A 16,283-nucleotide genomic window follows, 5' to 3' on the forward strand; every position below is an offset into this window, starting at 1 on the left:
GACAGACAGCATGGCCAATCTGACAAAGTAATCCTGCAATCCAGCCTTTTCAGTATCCACAGTTCCGAGTAAAGGTGATAAAGAAAAGAAGAGGCCAGACAACAGGATTCCCAAGTTTGGAGCTGTCAGGAGGCCATAGGTCTTCGTTCTTTTATTGGCTTGGGCTGAATTTAAATGCTTGTTAATTTAGGATTGGAATAAAAGACTTACTGCCATTTCGTGAGAAGTTCTTAACTGGGTGAAGCGCAGTTCTGAGATACTGAGCAATTACAGACTTGGCACCCCATCTGGCAAAACTGTTACGCACTTCTTTCTATCTTTTTAAATATTTAACCCTGAAAAGTTCTTTTTTTTTTTTAAATACCACACAAACATGAATAACATTCAAAGGTCATCAATATGTGGATAGATACATTTTGACAAAATGTCAGATAGCACTTTATAATTCCAAACTCACAACTTGTGACATTTTTTTTTCACTTTTTTTTTCCTTCAATTTTGAGACATCTACACTGTAAAAGGTAACAGTATTTTAGCACTCAAAACTCCTTCAAACCAAATTTAATTGGTCAGATTGGTCCAACATTTAATTCATTTCTATTCATCAATCTCTTTCTTTTCTTGTAGACTTTTCACGGGTCTAAACAAAACACTGCAGACAAAGAGGACTGGCTCTGGCAACTTACTGTACTGTTGAGTAATTAAATAGCTAGTGAAAAATAACTGGAGATATCCTTGAGAATCTTCTCTAATGCACAGAAGAGTGGTTGCCAGAGGTGACGGGTTGCCATGGAAACAATTTCAAAGCAATGGAGACCCATTTACCGAGATGCAAACAAAACATCTGACTCAGCCCAGATATTTGTTATTATTCAGACTTCGCTGGCATCAGAGAACAATCTGCCGCCAGCAGTCCAAACTTATAATGTTATTTAGAATATAAATGGAGCAGAGTCACATATACGATTAAATAAAGCCGATAATGAAGGAGGGAGCTATGCTGGTTATACGTGCATCAGTGGTTACACATCACATTACAGGTGAAAAATTCAATTAGTTAATATGAATGTGGAACTAACAAGAAGGCTGACATAAGGGGAAAAGGGCAGAGGCATTCAGTAGTCAAGAAATCTCCAAGAAATCTCATAGTGTCATGCTATTCTTCACCTTGTCAGACAGGTCACATGGTCATTTGCAGGTTTCATGACCCCAGGGCCAATAAAACCTATTCAAAATCCACTGCATGGTTTTAGGAACGGATATTTGTCAATCAGGAAAAAACGGCAATTTTTCATATCTCAGATATCTTTTTCATAACGCTCCTCCAACAGAATCAAAACAAAGTTGAGCACTGCCAAAGTTTAGTTTTTTGTATTTTTTGCCACACTTCAAAACATGAAATAAATAGAACAGAAGAAATAAAAATCCCCACGCCACAGCAGGTGTTATCTTTATGTAAGACAAACAATGAGCCTCTCCCTCACTTCCTCCAGCATCCTCTGTGCTTCAGTCCATTAGCTTTACACTGCAGTCACTGGATCATTAGGCCCCATCCGCTTCAATAATGCAAAAAGAGCAAACCAGCCATACACCGCAGTCTTATCTGCCTCTCGCCTCTCCACACAGCAGGAGCCAACTAGGTAAACAACACATTATCCAGCCAATACTGAGTGCAACAACTGGCATCCTCGCTGGTGTTTGTACTGTAGTGTGTGCAGATAGGCACTGTGTCTAAACTGTAACTGCACACCAATACACAACAGAATTGAAAAATAATAGATTTCTAAATATGTGGGTAGATGCTAATACACACACACACACACACACACACACACACACACACACACACACACACATCTGACAGAGCTATTAGAGGAATATTTCATCATTGGACGGTTTCTTCCTATGGCTATTGTAACTGTCTATCAATTGCAATTGCATCTTTTCACCAAGCAGGCGTACAGTAGTAAGATCTATCAGGCAGATTCTGATGGGCATGATAGTGTCCACTGGGAATATCATGGTATGACACTTGCCATAGATTTGCCTGGTGAGTCCAAATTTGATCTTACAGTTTTTTTTTTATCAATATGGGGAGTAAAGATCATACAAAAAAAATGCCAGGAATCTATATGGAAGCCATAAAACAGTCACATAAGAGGAACACTCAACTGGGGGCCTATGTGCAAGACAGTGGTGTACTTTGTCTGATAATCAATCACACTGACCAAATAATAACATCTACTCAGTCATCACTCATTGCTCCACTTGTCCCCAGAAATTATGTCGATATAAGTTCTAATGGCAAATAATATTAGATTCAGAGACGTTTGCCATAGCTTAGGGTTTTGTGATCTGACTTCCCTTCTGATGGGCATCTAGTCGTCTCATGGAGGGGACAAAGCAGCCAATGGCATGACGAGTAGGGAACTCGATGCTATGTGAAACAACCAATGGGAGTGAAGCTGCTCTGTTTTCCTGCCAGCCTCTCTGCCTGCCGCTGAATGGTTCCGTCTTGTGCGCACATGTGACCACTGAAGGCGCTCAGTGGTATTTAAACATCATCGATGGGGTGCTGAAGTGGACAGCTCCGTTACAGAAAAATAATAAACAAGATGGTTTATTTTGGTCCCTAGGATGGACGAAATGCTCTGAAATGTTGTCTTCTCTTAAACAGTGAACTAAAATCTATTTTTGCAGACTTGCATCATCTGTGAATATCAACGGACTTTTTTTTTTTTTTTTTTTTTTTTTCTTTAATTGCGTTTCTATTCGCTGCTGACGAGCTAGGCGCTGTGCTCTTCACAAACGGAGTTAAGCGGATGTTGTGACACCTGTGGCTGAATCTGCATAGACATTTGCGTCTGGTGCAGCTCAATCTCAGAAAAGGAAGCGGGTTTCAGATCCATTCAGATCCATTTTGCAGCCGAGGCGCTCCGACGCTGTTTGATCTCGAGTGGGGAAGCGCAAAGGTAGCCCAAAGCCATTTACGGACGCATTAATTTCTAAGCCGCTCTCTCTGCCTGCTTGCAGACAGGAATGAACATGGATAGAGAGGAATTTGCTGTGACGAGTGCGCTGAGTGGATTTGTGCTCCAGTGGAAACTAAACTAAGCACAGACTCGAAAGCAGCATCACGAGCGGTTCGCCATATCTCTTCAAGCATCTTTTGCACACATTTTCATTTATTCCCGTGAGGAGATAACCATTGTTTTTAATCAGTCATGGGGAAAGACGAATGCAAAACCATGTTGGACGCTTTGAACAAAGTGACCGCCTGTTACAGGCATTTGGTCATCGCTTTGGGAAGCACTTCGGACTCGCAGAACCTGCGAGAGGAGCTGAAGAAGACCCGAAAAAAGGCCCAGGAGCTGGCCGTGGCCAACAGGACTAAACTGACCGCTCTGCTCAAAGACAAGACCATCAGCAAAGATGACCGCACAGAGTACGAGCGCCTATGGGTGCTGTTCTCAAGCAGCATGGAGCTCCTGGAAGTGGACATGAAAAGGTCCCTGGAGATAGGGCAGGACTTCCCCCTCAAGGTCCCGACCAGACACCTCATCCAGACCGGGATGACCGGCAGCACCACCACCGTGGCGGCGCGGGCCATGAGCGTGCAGAACATGAAGTACGAGGCGGACGGCAACATCGACACGGCGGACCTGAAGGACCTGCAGGCCGAGATCAGCCAGGTGGGCCAGATGATGGAGGAGATGGAGATGAAGGTGCAGGTGGCGCCCTGGGCGGTCGAGGCCAAGCAGGAGGCGGGCGCGGAGCTCAAGTCCAACATGAGCATCGGAAATTCCTCCGTGGGTGTCATCTCCATCTGCGAAGAGGAGCCCAAAGACGACGAGGGAGGAGTGAGGGAGACTAGTTTTGCGTCGTTTTGCGCGGTGATTGTGTTCTTTGTCATCGTTATGGTCGCCGGGGTTCTGGGATATTTGGTGATCAACATGTCCTGAAGTGTATAACTAACAACCCACCCTGACGGACACGCACCCTGCCAGGCCGCCCACGGGAACGTCACTGTGGGCAAGGGCCAGCATCTCCACAAGTGAGAGCTTTTGTGAGGGGGCTGAAAAATTGTGGACACACGAGCAAGAAGTTATTCGTCGGATTTCTGAATGTAGTCGGTGGCGTTGAGGAGTTGCACTAGATAAATGTAGAACAATGTAGCCAATGTCTGTCATTTGGAGAGGAATTTGGACGCCGCGCACAGCTTAAGGTTATGTATTTTGAGGGCCCAATGGGTCGTGTATTGTTTTTTTGGGAGAGAAAAAAAAGTCAGGAAATTATGTGACAGTGTCTGGCCATCACGATGCTATTAACAATGTCGCTACAGAGACGTAATCCAAGTGGATTAGTCAAAAGGCTCATGCGTAAATGTAGCCTACTGTTGTTAAGTACTCCCCTTGATGTTCTGCTGACTGCTGCTCTAAATCTATGACTTCGAGCCATGCAGCAAAGCAGTAAAATCAGTCGCACGCAGATGAGGAGGGCATCTAGTCAGAGAATTAGGGAAATTCACTGTGTGGGTACCAATGGCTTCAGTAGTCTGTCAAAGTTTGCTCGTCACATCACAAACGTTGGATTTGATCAGAGCTGCACTGTTCTACACTCAGTTTTAAATACATCATAACATTTTGTATAGCTCTCCCAGATTGTAGTAGGCCTATATCTCACTTCATGACAGCAAATCACAATGTACTCCATGATAAGAGCCCTTGGACTTAGCAAGCGTCCACAGTCTTTTCATAAAGCACCCTTTCACTGTAAGCCTGTTTCTGTTCATTTTCAGGGTTTCATTTGAACAGTGTTGAATGTATACATTGCAAAATGTGAATAGAGGGTTTGTAAATACAATCTACTTCTGTGTCAGATAATGTACATACAATGAAGTATATTTATTATAATAAAATCGTGAAACGTATATCAGCGCTTGCAGTCTGTACAAATAGTTCCTTTACCAGATAATGTAAAGCAAGACCATGCCAAATTAGTTTTGCACAAATGACCGTGCATGTATTGGATTTTCATTATGTGTCAGAGTCTTGGATACAGGCTTTGAGGTACTTCAAACCTAATTTTGAGACAACTGTGATGCTATTTAAGCCTATTGGTTTTAGATGAGCCATAAGCCAATTTTAGTTTCTAATTGCTGTGCAGTTGCAAATGTAGGAACCTGCCTTATACACATACCCAGGTTGGCATCAGAACTACACATACGTATATTGGTTAGATGATAATTTCCTTAGACGTAACCCCCTTTGGACCAAAATAGTGTTTGATTTAAAATGGAGAGGTGCCTACACAGGTGCTTCGTATCACTAATGATATTAGTTGTAAGGCTCTTTGATGGTATTCCTGGAATGGCACGAGGAGGCTGAGTTGTAGTAATTGTTGGCTGTGGGAGAGAGAGAGAGAGAGAGAGAGAGAGAGAGAGAGAGAGACAATTGTTCTGGGCTTTGGGTGAACACAGGGGGACAAAGAACAAGAACAGAATGGGTTTAATTCACAAATCAGTTCTCAAATAGTCAGAAATCTCAATCAGGTGTTACTGAGAACTGTGTCAAAGTTTAGGAAAGATAAACATATTAGAGAGATGTTGTTTTTTTTTTACACAATATGGTCGTGACTGCAGCAGCATCAGTATCATTTCTTTATAATATCAAAATATTTCACTAGCAAACCTTGCATGATGTTATGGAATAAGACTCAAAAGTGTTTATTTCGATTGACTACATGTGTCCCTTACTTTGGTTTATAGAAAATTCATGACTCAGTTTCGGTGGGCAGATATTTAGAGTAAATATTGTTTCAAATTCACTTTATTCATTGTTTGGTGTGTGGCTCATATCTTTCTTTCATCCAATATGTAAAATATCAATTTCCAGGAAGTTTTCACCCTTTTTGGACAGTTTGAAGAGCAACTGTCTCAGACTAAATGTTTTCACATACCAGATATGAAACAAAAAAATCCACAATGTTTGAGATGTTAAGTTAAAATATTATGTGTTAAACGTTTCCAGGGTTCAACATTTTAATAACGTTTATCATCAAAATTGCATTACATTCTTAATCAAACAAATCTTTTCTCTGTGGGGATTGTGGCCCACTTCTCAAGAATCAATGCAGTTCATTTTTTAACAGGAAGCATAATATGAATTTGAACTGAATGTAAGGAAATGGAATTGAAATTATTCAACTAGAATTAATTTAAATGAAAATCTATTCAATTCATGTCTTTACATATTGCTCCAAATTTATTTTCAGAATCTTTCATTCATAGGCTGCCATAGCTAATGTTTGGATTTCCTTGTGCGTCAATTTTACTTACATTAAAATTCAGATTTTACTTCCTGATAAGTGCTATAAGTGTGAAACTTCAAAATCAAAATGGGCTCTAATGAGGCTCTAATGGTCACCTCCTCCACTCTTAAGGATGTTTTCTGAGCCAAAGGTAAACAGACCCCTGGCATTTAGAGACTAGTTTAATTGCAGCAGGTATTGCTTTAATCAGAATTATGGAATAATCTCAGGGAATTTACTTCAGTGAACCTCCAGTCTCAAGTGGAGCCCTTGAGACTCTTGGTGTGTAGTCGCCTTGGGAGTAATGGATTGCGTGTAACCAGGCTAATCCTATTACAGAAAAAGATGTTAAGTGTAGAGTATTACAGCTGCAGATAAAAATAGCAATCAGACTATATATATTTTTGAGAGATTAAATGATTACCCATTGGATTACTCAAATGCATCTCTCTATTTTCCCTCTTCTTTCACTCCTGGCCCTCTCTCGCACTCTTCTGCCTCTCCAGGTTGGAAACCTCTGGAAATAAATAAATAGAACATTGTCAAACAGAGGACTCCTAAAAGCGCCGAGGCCACAGAGCCGAGTGCTATTTTTTTTGGCAGGATCATTTTGATGCATGGAAATCAGTGGCACGGTACGCTCAGGCCAGAGTCAGGCCTTCTGACATCTTGTTTTTCCTTTTTGTTGTCACTTCAGAGCAGCATTAAGCTCTTCTAACAATGAGTCATGAACCACTTGAAATTCATGACAGATTTACATCATCACCCAGAGCCACCTGCATCCCGGCGATCCAAAAATATAAAGGCGATTAATTAAACATGGGCTGGGGAAGAAAGAGAAATGATTTAAATAACGGATGAGATGAAGCTTTCTGAAACGCTGCATTTTAAATGTTGTCCCCCGCAGTCCGAGAGGAAGAGGACTTTGCCTGCTCCCACAAAGTTCCACTGTCATGGAACTTCCAGATTCTTCTGCAGGCATAAAATGATTTTGTTACCGTCTTTTTTTATGCAAGTCCTTCCTGCCCATGCATTTGATGCATTGATTGTATTGCTCCACAATAGGTGTGCTTCATAAGGTATATAAACTGACCATGGGCCCTTTACAGGTGAGTAAACCCACTACCTCTGAGGTTGTTCAGGCACACGTCTTCATTTTGACATTCATTTGCCTCACGCTGTCACTCAGAATCAAATAAACCAACGAGGCGGGTTCACACAGAGAGGCGAGCTGCACACTTGGCAGAGCGAGACCATCGCATCATCACCTCATCTGGACGAAGATGGTAGGTATCCAAGGCTGTGGGTTGCCATAGAAACCGTCCACAGACTCACTCTCTCACGCAAACAGCGCAGAAGGTTCAGCAGTGTTATTTCAACCCCCCCCCCACCCTTCCTCCCACCGCCATCCTACACACAGCACGCTCTAACAGATGGAGATGTGATGTCGAGAGTGAAGGAGGACGAGGGAGGAGGGTGGCGTTCAAACACAGTAGATGACATCACACGTTGAGCTCAACAAGGGATAAAACCTACGACAAAAACAACTGTAAAATCAATAGAAATCAGTTTCAGGGGTCTTGACCTGTGACACCCTGCAGCATCATTCCAGAAGAAGATTTTCGGCAGCAGTCAGTCAGGTCAACGTGACATGAGGCGGCACTATTATAACACCGAGCTCATTCTGATGCGGAGGCTCAGATAAATCCAAAATCCACAGATTTAATCCCCCATTTATTGTCAATAAAGCATCTCCAGGCTTTTTATGATATCACGAATACAGCTCTCTGTTGTTTGCCTTTTTTGGGCTGACCAAAGCCATAAAAATGACACATAAATTATTAAATTTAGTGGTATATCCTTTAAAATATACAATATGTATCTGCCTGTATTTTTTTCTGCACTGACCACAATAATAAAAACAATAGAATCAATAAAAAGAACAATTTAAGTCATAGCACTTTTCTACAATGACTTGGTATATGTTCTTTTCATTCTTCAGCCGCCCCATAAACCCTTGCCGAGAACAAAAGGCAGGATGCAATACAAGTCCTGTCTTTTCAAGAGTGTGTATTCGATCCTCTTAAGCCCTTTCCTGATGTTACTCATCTCAGCAGCCCTTTTGTCTGCGACATCTAGAGTGTACTTATCTGTGAAAGTTGAAGCCAAACAGATGGTGAATTCTGCCAGAAATTATGGCAACATCCTCATACCCATTATCAACCTTGATTTTGAAAACAGATATGAGAATAAATGGGCCTGGTGATGACTACTATTGCTCTACAGTGGCCAGAGTGATAGGATGTGGTGGATATTGTAATTGGATTACATGATTAGATTATGAGATACAGACCGACAATATAAAGTAATTGTGATCAGCGTTGGATACTTTTTAAAATCGTGTAGTCTGATAGTAGTGTAGTCTGTAGTCTGGTTAAAGATCTCCTCTCCACAGCACAAACACACCCATCAGGCATAAACTGAGCAGCTTTGAGCAGTTCAAGTTGGTGTGAAAAATTGTCAAGCACCTACGGCAGAGCAGCAGCAGCCAATCAACCCGTTTCAGCTTCTCCTGCCTTGCTGCCATTTTACGATAGAGCCACCAACAGCCACCTTAAACAAAAGAGAATGGTGCTGTTCTTGGGCATCACAGCATTCTGATTACTGATGAACTGTGGGAAAGATATTTTTCTTTTGGTTCAGAAGTATTAAGAAAATAAACATCCGCCTATAGAACATACAGATATTATATTTAGGATGTATATGTATATGTAAAACCTTAGCACATGAATCCAAAGTAATCTAAAACAAAAAGAAATAAGAAAATTTCAGTAATCAGCAACTTATTACTTTTCACAGACAAATAATCAGTTAACAGCTGAGATTATATTTTTTGGAGTAATCTGCCCAACAACGGTGATTAGGTGGTGGAACGTCATCATTGGTATTTACACTGATACGATAGCCTGCATTGTACCTCACTGCATGAGCCCATTAGCACTAGCATTAAAAATGTAACACTTTCTAAATTTCAAGTCATATTTATTCATTATGCACTCTTAACACCTCATTTTAAGACATACCAGAGCTTGTGTAAATGTGTGAATATGTGTGTGTTTTTCAGAGCTATAAAAACTGTTCAAACAGTCCCACAGGCCCATTATTCTGCCTGTTTTATTCAGCTCATCCACTGAGCTCAATGTGCTTTCTCCATCATGCAGTGGGATATGATATGGCAAGGAAAGCATCTTAAGATAAAAATGGATGGTAGCATCAACAAACTGAAAGGAGTTTGAGGCTGTCACTGCATCAGAAAAGATCAAATTAACGAATGTTTATAAATGGCAGACACCGGGTACAACCCATTTGACAGAGATTATTTCTTGTGAGTCATTAATTTGCCATGAGGGAAACCACTGTGAGCAGGGAAGACGCCCAGAGGAGAATAGGTGGAACTCCCTCTGTGCCTCTACCACTGACATATGCATTCCCACTGAGAGGGATGATCATAACCCACCAGCGCACACACACACACACACACACACACACATTTCACCAATTAGCTGCTGTTTTTAAGTCCATAGTCAGCCTGTTGCTATGGTTTCAAGATAGATTTGGTCAAAATGAAATGGTTAATGACTTGATTTTCTTAGTGTGGAGTAAAACTACAAGGTTCAACAAACCAGCTTGCAAAAAAATTGCTGTCCTCGGAAACTATTGAAATTTTCTCCTATCTAGAACTTAGTCCAATAGTATTTGCAAATGATTCTTTGCATTTGTTATCTGACATCTAGGTTGACATTGGCACATAAGGCAATACAATCAATATGAGAAAGTTTAGACAATCACAATAAAGTATTTGGAATTCAATTCAGTATTCTTTTAAGTGATTGGCAACTTTGCTGACACTGTCTACATATTACTGATGTAGTATAACCAACTGATATGGTGCTTAAAACAAGTTACAAACAAAATTTGACCCCAAACTACTCCTACTTACGTGAGACATCCTGGTTGAGGCTAAATCTGTTTAAAAGCTCAGTAATGTATTTCTTTTCTGACTCTACTACATAAACTTAGTCTCCCCTTTGAGATACAGTGACCTAATCAGAGCCAGTTGAAGCCAACTGGTCACTTTAAAGTGTGTACAAATACATAGTCACCTCCACATGCTGATTCACTAATAAGGTGGGTTGGTCTGAACTTTCCTTGGATTTGATTTATTTTGGGCATTTTGACAGGATCCAATGCATACATATCTGGACCCAGAGGAAATCACATTAATATATTCAAATACATATTTCTAATGTGGTCCTCAGTGGAAACAAATATGACCAAAAGTAGACAAACATGGCACACATAAAATAATTAAGAATGCAAGCAGTTCAGTGTGAAATCAATCATTGAATTAATAACTGAACAGTCAAAATGATCAAAAGAACACATTATTAAATATATTATAATTATAAAAATAAAGTCAGGCCTTACAGACTCTCAGTTGTTGTTACCAACATATATTCTGAGCTTTGAAATCATATTACAATAGCAATTCCCTGATTCTCCCGACCCAGGCTCAGGTTTGATTTCAAAATGGTGTCCAAATCAATGACGTCCATTGATCAAAGCCTCAAGCAGTTTCTGTGTTCACAAAACCAAGTTCTGCCTGAAGCACACAGACTCTGAAAACTCCCCCTTCAGGAAACCCGCATAAAATGGTTTCCTCACTTTACATGTACTGCAAAAAAAAGATTAGGTGAAACCTGAAACATTTTGTGAGGCCCTAACCCTAACCCTAACCCTTCATTCAAAGTGGTTTTAAGGAGATGACATTAGAATTGTCATAGTTTTCACATCTCATAGAGCAACACTAATAGCACCTTTTAATTTGTATTTGGGGCAAATTGTGGCCCCATCTCTCTGCTGCATTATGTTTCTCTTTGCCTCATCTGTTTGTCATTGTCCATGTTGCTGTCCATTCCACTGTTTGTCCCGGCACCTATTGCACACTCAGCCGTCCCAGTGGGGGATCCCTCTTTGACTTGGCCCGCCAAGGTTTCTGTCATTTTTTTCCTAACAAGGTTTTCTTGTAGGTTTTTCCTTGTATGCATCAAAGGTCTAAGGTTGGTGGTGCCAGGTAGGTTAGGTTATATCTTGCTAAAACTTGCTATTGTGAGTCTTGTGCTTTGTGTTACTCCATTAAATTTGTGTTACATCGTTCTGCTGTATGATTGATTGTTGATCAGTTCCCATTGAGCAAAAGACGTGATTTCAACGTCGCGTCTATGCTTTAGCTCTCATATAGCCCAGGATCATTACGGCTATGTATAGACCTATTTTAGACCAAGCAGTTAATACATTATTACAATGAATAAACATCTGTAAATACCAAAAATATGCACCAGAGAAGTCCTGTAGACTAGCCTACAAGATAATTATCTGAGCACAAGAAGTAATTTCAACATTGCGTCTATGCGTAGCTCTCATATAGTCCAGGATAATTTTGTCTATGTATAGACATCTAATAAACTTTCACTTTTCAACCCCGTTTAAACTTAATTTAGCCTAGACGGCTATGGCCATTTAGACGTGTTTTAAACGTCTAATCAACGTAAAATTGCTCAGTGGGTTAGATCTAGGTAGACTCTTTCTCTGTAAAGTCCTTTGAGACATGCTTGCGATGAAGGACTGCATAAATAAACTAACTTGAAATTCACCTTAAATGTTTTCAACTGCTTTCGGCTATACAAACTATTTGTATATTTCATTTTTAAAAACATGGAACAACATAATTGCAAGATCATGACTTAAATATTGTATAAATATTGTGTAAGTAGTGATCAAATGTGCATGACCCAGCATCTTAGGCTAGGTCAACTTTCCAAACAGGCATATGCATCCACCTACTGGACCATGCCATAGCTTTACACACTGATAGGCTTGCAGGAGGCTCAATGCACGCATCCCACACACAACATTCAATGCAAACTGCCATTCTTTAGAAAGTCCTGTGTACAACGAGGCCTAGAAGAGGAGTGAGGTAGGAGGTGCGAGGACAAATGTTAGAGCTCCAACATGATGACATGATTCGTGTCACTACTGTCTCATGGAGGTATAAACTAGCTAACCATGAAGAATGTATTAGTCAACCAGTCTTGTTAGATAAGGGTTATTTTTCATTTTAGTGCGCAGGAGGAGAGTTACGGAGTCAAAGCTGACTGTTTGGGCCACGCATCAAGGCAGGCCCTTCAAAAGGCAGCAGGTGGTTGTACTTGGGCGTGATGGTGACCTGCACAGTTGTGGTGTATGGGTCAAAAAGCACGATGCGGTGGAGTGCAGAATCCTCCAGATGAGGGTCTGGGCTCATGTTCACCTCAATCTGTCCTGAGCCGTCCTCTGGGTACAGTCTGTCACCTGAAGAGAGAGCAGAGGGAAATACCAAGAGAGAGAGCGAGAGAGACAGAAAGGGCAGACAGAGACAGATGGAAAGAGAACAAATGATCAGGCTATTATTAGCGTTCATATTGCTGTTTCATCACTAATGTAAAAACTAATGAAATTCCTTACCAATGCATGGTGTGAGCTTGGCCCTAGACAGACTCAAATTTATAGCCTGAACAAGTAACATAAGCACTGCTATGAAGGGCATCAGTGCAGTGAATTAACATTCATATTATAATATTAATATGTGGAAGTTTATTGATATGTTCATATAATTCATATGATTAATTAACCTCACGAGCTATAAAATGAGTTGATAACAGTATGAGACGTCTGATAAGAGGCTAGGAATCAGATAGACAGTAAACAGTGGCAGCTGTGCAGTGTTGAGTCAGTGCAGCCATCACATCTGTCATGTACACAAAAACTGGAAGCCACTAATGAAAAGATTCTCTTTAGACAGTAAGAACTGTTGACCGACATTAGGGCTGCAACTAACGATTATTTTCAGTGTAGATTAATCTAACGATTATTTTTTCAATTAAGAGATTAATCATTTAGTCTGATGATAAATGCTCATCACAAGTTACCAGAGCCCAAAGTGATGTCTTAAAATTGCTCAGTCTGACCAACAGCCAAAATCCCTCAAAGTATTAAAATAATGATATGAAATGGAGAAAAGCAAGCAAATCTTAGCAGTAACCAGCAAATGTTTGATATTTTTATTTGATAAATTACTAAAATGATTACCAAGATTATGATTGATTCATTTTCTGTCGATCAACTAACTGATTAATCAACTAATCATTTCAGCACTAACTGACATAATAGCAAAATGATAACACTAGCTACAAGCCAGACACGACTAGCTAGCTTAACTGGTTTGATTTTTTTTAAATCTTAAAACCTGGAGTGATTTTCACAGCTTGTATGCACATAAATGTCACGCACTGGTTGGTGTCACTATTTTAGCAAAACGTAGATATAAGCCGTTTCACACAGCTAATGCTCGATAGTAAGTATCAATGTTCAGAGCACCAGCACCATATTCATTGCAAGTCACACTAAATATGATATAGATCCGCAGAATTTGAATGTCCATTCAAATTCTGTGTCACTCAGTTCATGATACATCAGTTCGGCACACGTCACTAGTGATTCTGTCATGATGAGGTGTAGAGAACTGGATTAGACAGGCAGCCAGCACCTGGTAGCAGTGATACGTAGCAGTCGTCTTTGACCACACGAATAGGAAGCCACTGTTCGCAGCCCTCGGCGGCTCGCTGGCTGGCGAAGTTGTGGAGGTCATCTAGCAGAGGGAAGCGGCACATGCGGCTGAGCTCGTAGAACTGTGGTGGGGCAATCCACAACTCCCTGGCCTGGTAGCTGTGGAGAATCTCTGAGGGGGTGGACCACTGAAACACACACACAGAGAGAGAGAGAGAGAGAGAGAGAGAGAGAGAGAGAGAGAGAGAGAGAGAGAGAGAGAGAGAGAGAGAGAGAGAGAGAGAGAGAAGTAAAGACTGTCATCACACTAAACCATGATGATTATAAGTATGCATCAAGACCAAGTATATGGGGAAACTGATAAATATTCATTTGTGAGTTTTCATATCTTGGCCATATAGCCTACAATTGTGCAATTCTGAACTAAAAATAGGCTCATAATGCTGGTTGACTCAGCCTAATCAGTTCTCTTTGGTTCCCATCCATCCAACACTAGTGTAACACATGAGTTTCAGATACTGATAGGAGTGATGATGCTTGGATGCTCTGCACCGCAGGACAGATCAGGATCAGCCATTAAACTGGGTGAAATCCAGTTTGTAAAAATCCAGTACTGACGCCATAACAAAGACACAAGTTTGATTCAGTTAACTGGCCAATCACCTTGAAGTGCACAATTTCCTTCTCGTCCTGAAGCGTGTGGGGAATCTCCTGCAAGCAGCAAATGAAAAAGGCTGTGTCGTACCTCCTTTCCTTCCCATAGACGCCTGTGGGAGTCAGCCAGTTACCCCACTCGTGCAACGCCCAGATGTTGGGCAGCAACTCCAACTCTCTGCACATCCTGATGAAGTTGGAGGGGTTTTTGTTCACTAGGGCCCTCCACTTGGTGAGCTCACTCCTATCGCACAGCTCATTCACTTTTGACACGTGTGGTTGTATTGGATCACCGGCGCGGTTGTCCTCGATACCTTTTAACAGGTTGCTCTCCTCCGTTTTAGACACAACTAACAGTACACCGGACTCCTCAAACGTCTCCCGCAAGGCGCAAATCCTGAACGCGACCTCCCCCGGGATAGGAGAGCCGAGTTTCAGTCGGTCAGTGGCAAAGATTGGAGGTCTCGTCTCCGCCGGCTGTTTGACATTTCCCAAACCGAAATTAGGTGAGTTCCTGAAAGCTTTGAAAATGTCCAGCCATTCACTGGAGAAATCCGAGGAGTCCACCAACCCGCCGGGAAACACGTAAGCGTTGGGCATGAATCCGCTTTTACCGCTTCGTTTAAGCAGCAAAGCCTCGTAATTAAAGGCGGACTTGTGCGGCAGGGTCGGCTGCCCGTTACCGGTGTCCACCGGTGAAGCCGACGCACCTTTCTCCAGCATCCTGGACGACAAGCTGTCCACGCCGCGCCGGTGGCTCGTGCCTGCAGCTAAAATGATAGTCGCCGCCTCCTTCCAGCGCTTCAGAGCAGTGTTCATCCTGACACACTGACTCAGCTTCTTATGTCTCTTCTAACGCTTCCAAAAGTTTAAGTCCTCGTCGCCCCGCAGCTCCACCACTCCACAAATTTGTTTTGGTACAAAGTCACGTGGCACAGGAAGGTCAAGAGCACCTCTAGTCACTCGAGCTGTTAGCGCCACCTACAGACTGGATGACTTACAAAGGGAAGAAAATGCACCATGTCAAATAGCCTTAATGAGGCAAACTTGTTACATTCTTCTCTGTTTACCAGTGGATTTTAAGGAACTAAGAAATCTTCACTATCAATGTAAAGATTAAAAAATCGCATCCCTTCCATAAAGTCCACTGTGATAAACATAGAAAGCAATGGGATGAGTTTGCCCACTGAAACAGGCATTTGTGTAATAACACAAAAACACAACAGAGCCTTAACATCATTACAAGGGCTTTTCAAACAAACTAAGTATGGGATATAATTTGGAATATGAACTCCAAATCTATGGAGGACCAAAATAGTCACAATTAAATAAATAAATATGTGTCAGTAAAATAAATAATTACATAAATAAATACATACATAAATTGATTGATTGGTTTCCTTTAATTTAAAAAATATTAAATAATATTATTTCATAATTATTGTTTTCATAATAACATGACTATATTTAATTGTATTTTTATTTCATAAAAACTTTTTTATTTTCAATTACATGATCATATTCTGAATTACATTTTGGTTAGTGGTTCTTTTATTTCCCTTTTTCTTTTTTCATTGCTCCTCTTTTTATTTCATAATAACACTTTTCATATCATAATGTCACTTTTCATAATGTCTCAGCCGTCTGTCAATCAA

The 16,283-nt window shown here is 41.0% G+C and overlaps 2 protein-coding genes across 2 annotated transcripts; one reads left to right on the forward strand and one right to left on the reverse strand.

The window, feature by feature from the left end:
- The first annotated feature begins 3,224 nt into the window (after nt 1-3,224).
- On the forward strand, nt 3,225-3,962 carry LOC139645774 (regulator of G-protein signaling 9-binding protein). Its single transcript, XM_071521601.1, has one exon. It carries the CDS (start codon nt 3,225-3,227, stop codon nt 3,960-3,962), a length of 738 nt encoding a protein of 245 aa, XP_071377702.1.
- Nucleotides 3,963-10,528: 6,566 nt separating this feature from the next.
- Nucleotides 10,529-15,532, reverse strand: nudt19 (nudix (nucleoside diphosphate linked moiety X)-type motif 19). The gene is made up of 3 exons (XM_071521592.1): nt 14,638-15,532; nt 13,955-14,162; nt 10,529-12,720 (listed from the first exon to the last, which is right to left on the reverse strand). Exons 1-3 carry the CDS (start codon nt 15,445-15,447, stop codon nt 12,515-12,517), a joined length of 1,224 nt encoding a protein of 407 aa, XP_071377693.1. The 5' UTR covers nt 15,448-15,532; the 3' UTR covers nt 10,529-12,514.
- Between the last annotated feature and the right edge of the window lie 751 nt (nt 15,533-16,283).

This window comes from Centroberyx affinis, unplaced genomic scaffold (assembly GCF_046629955.1).
Source record: "Centroberyx affinis isolate AG114_WGS23_722 - 3 ecotype Tasmania unplaced genomic scaffold, CSIRO-AGI_Caff_v1 ptg000899l_1, whole genome shotgun sequence".
NCBI classification, from domain to species: Eukaryota; Metazoa; Chordata; class Actinopteri; order Beryciformes; family Berycidae; genus Centroberyx; species Centroberyx affinis.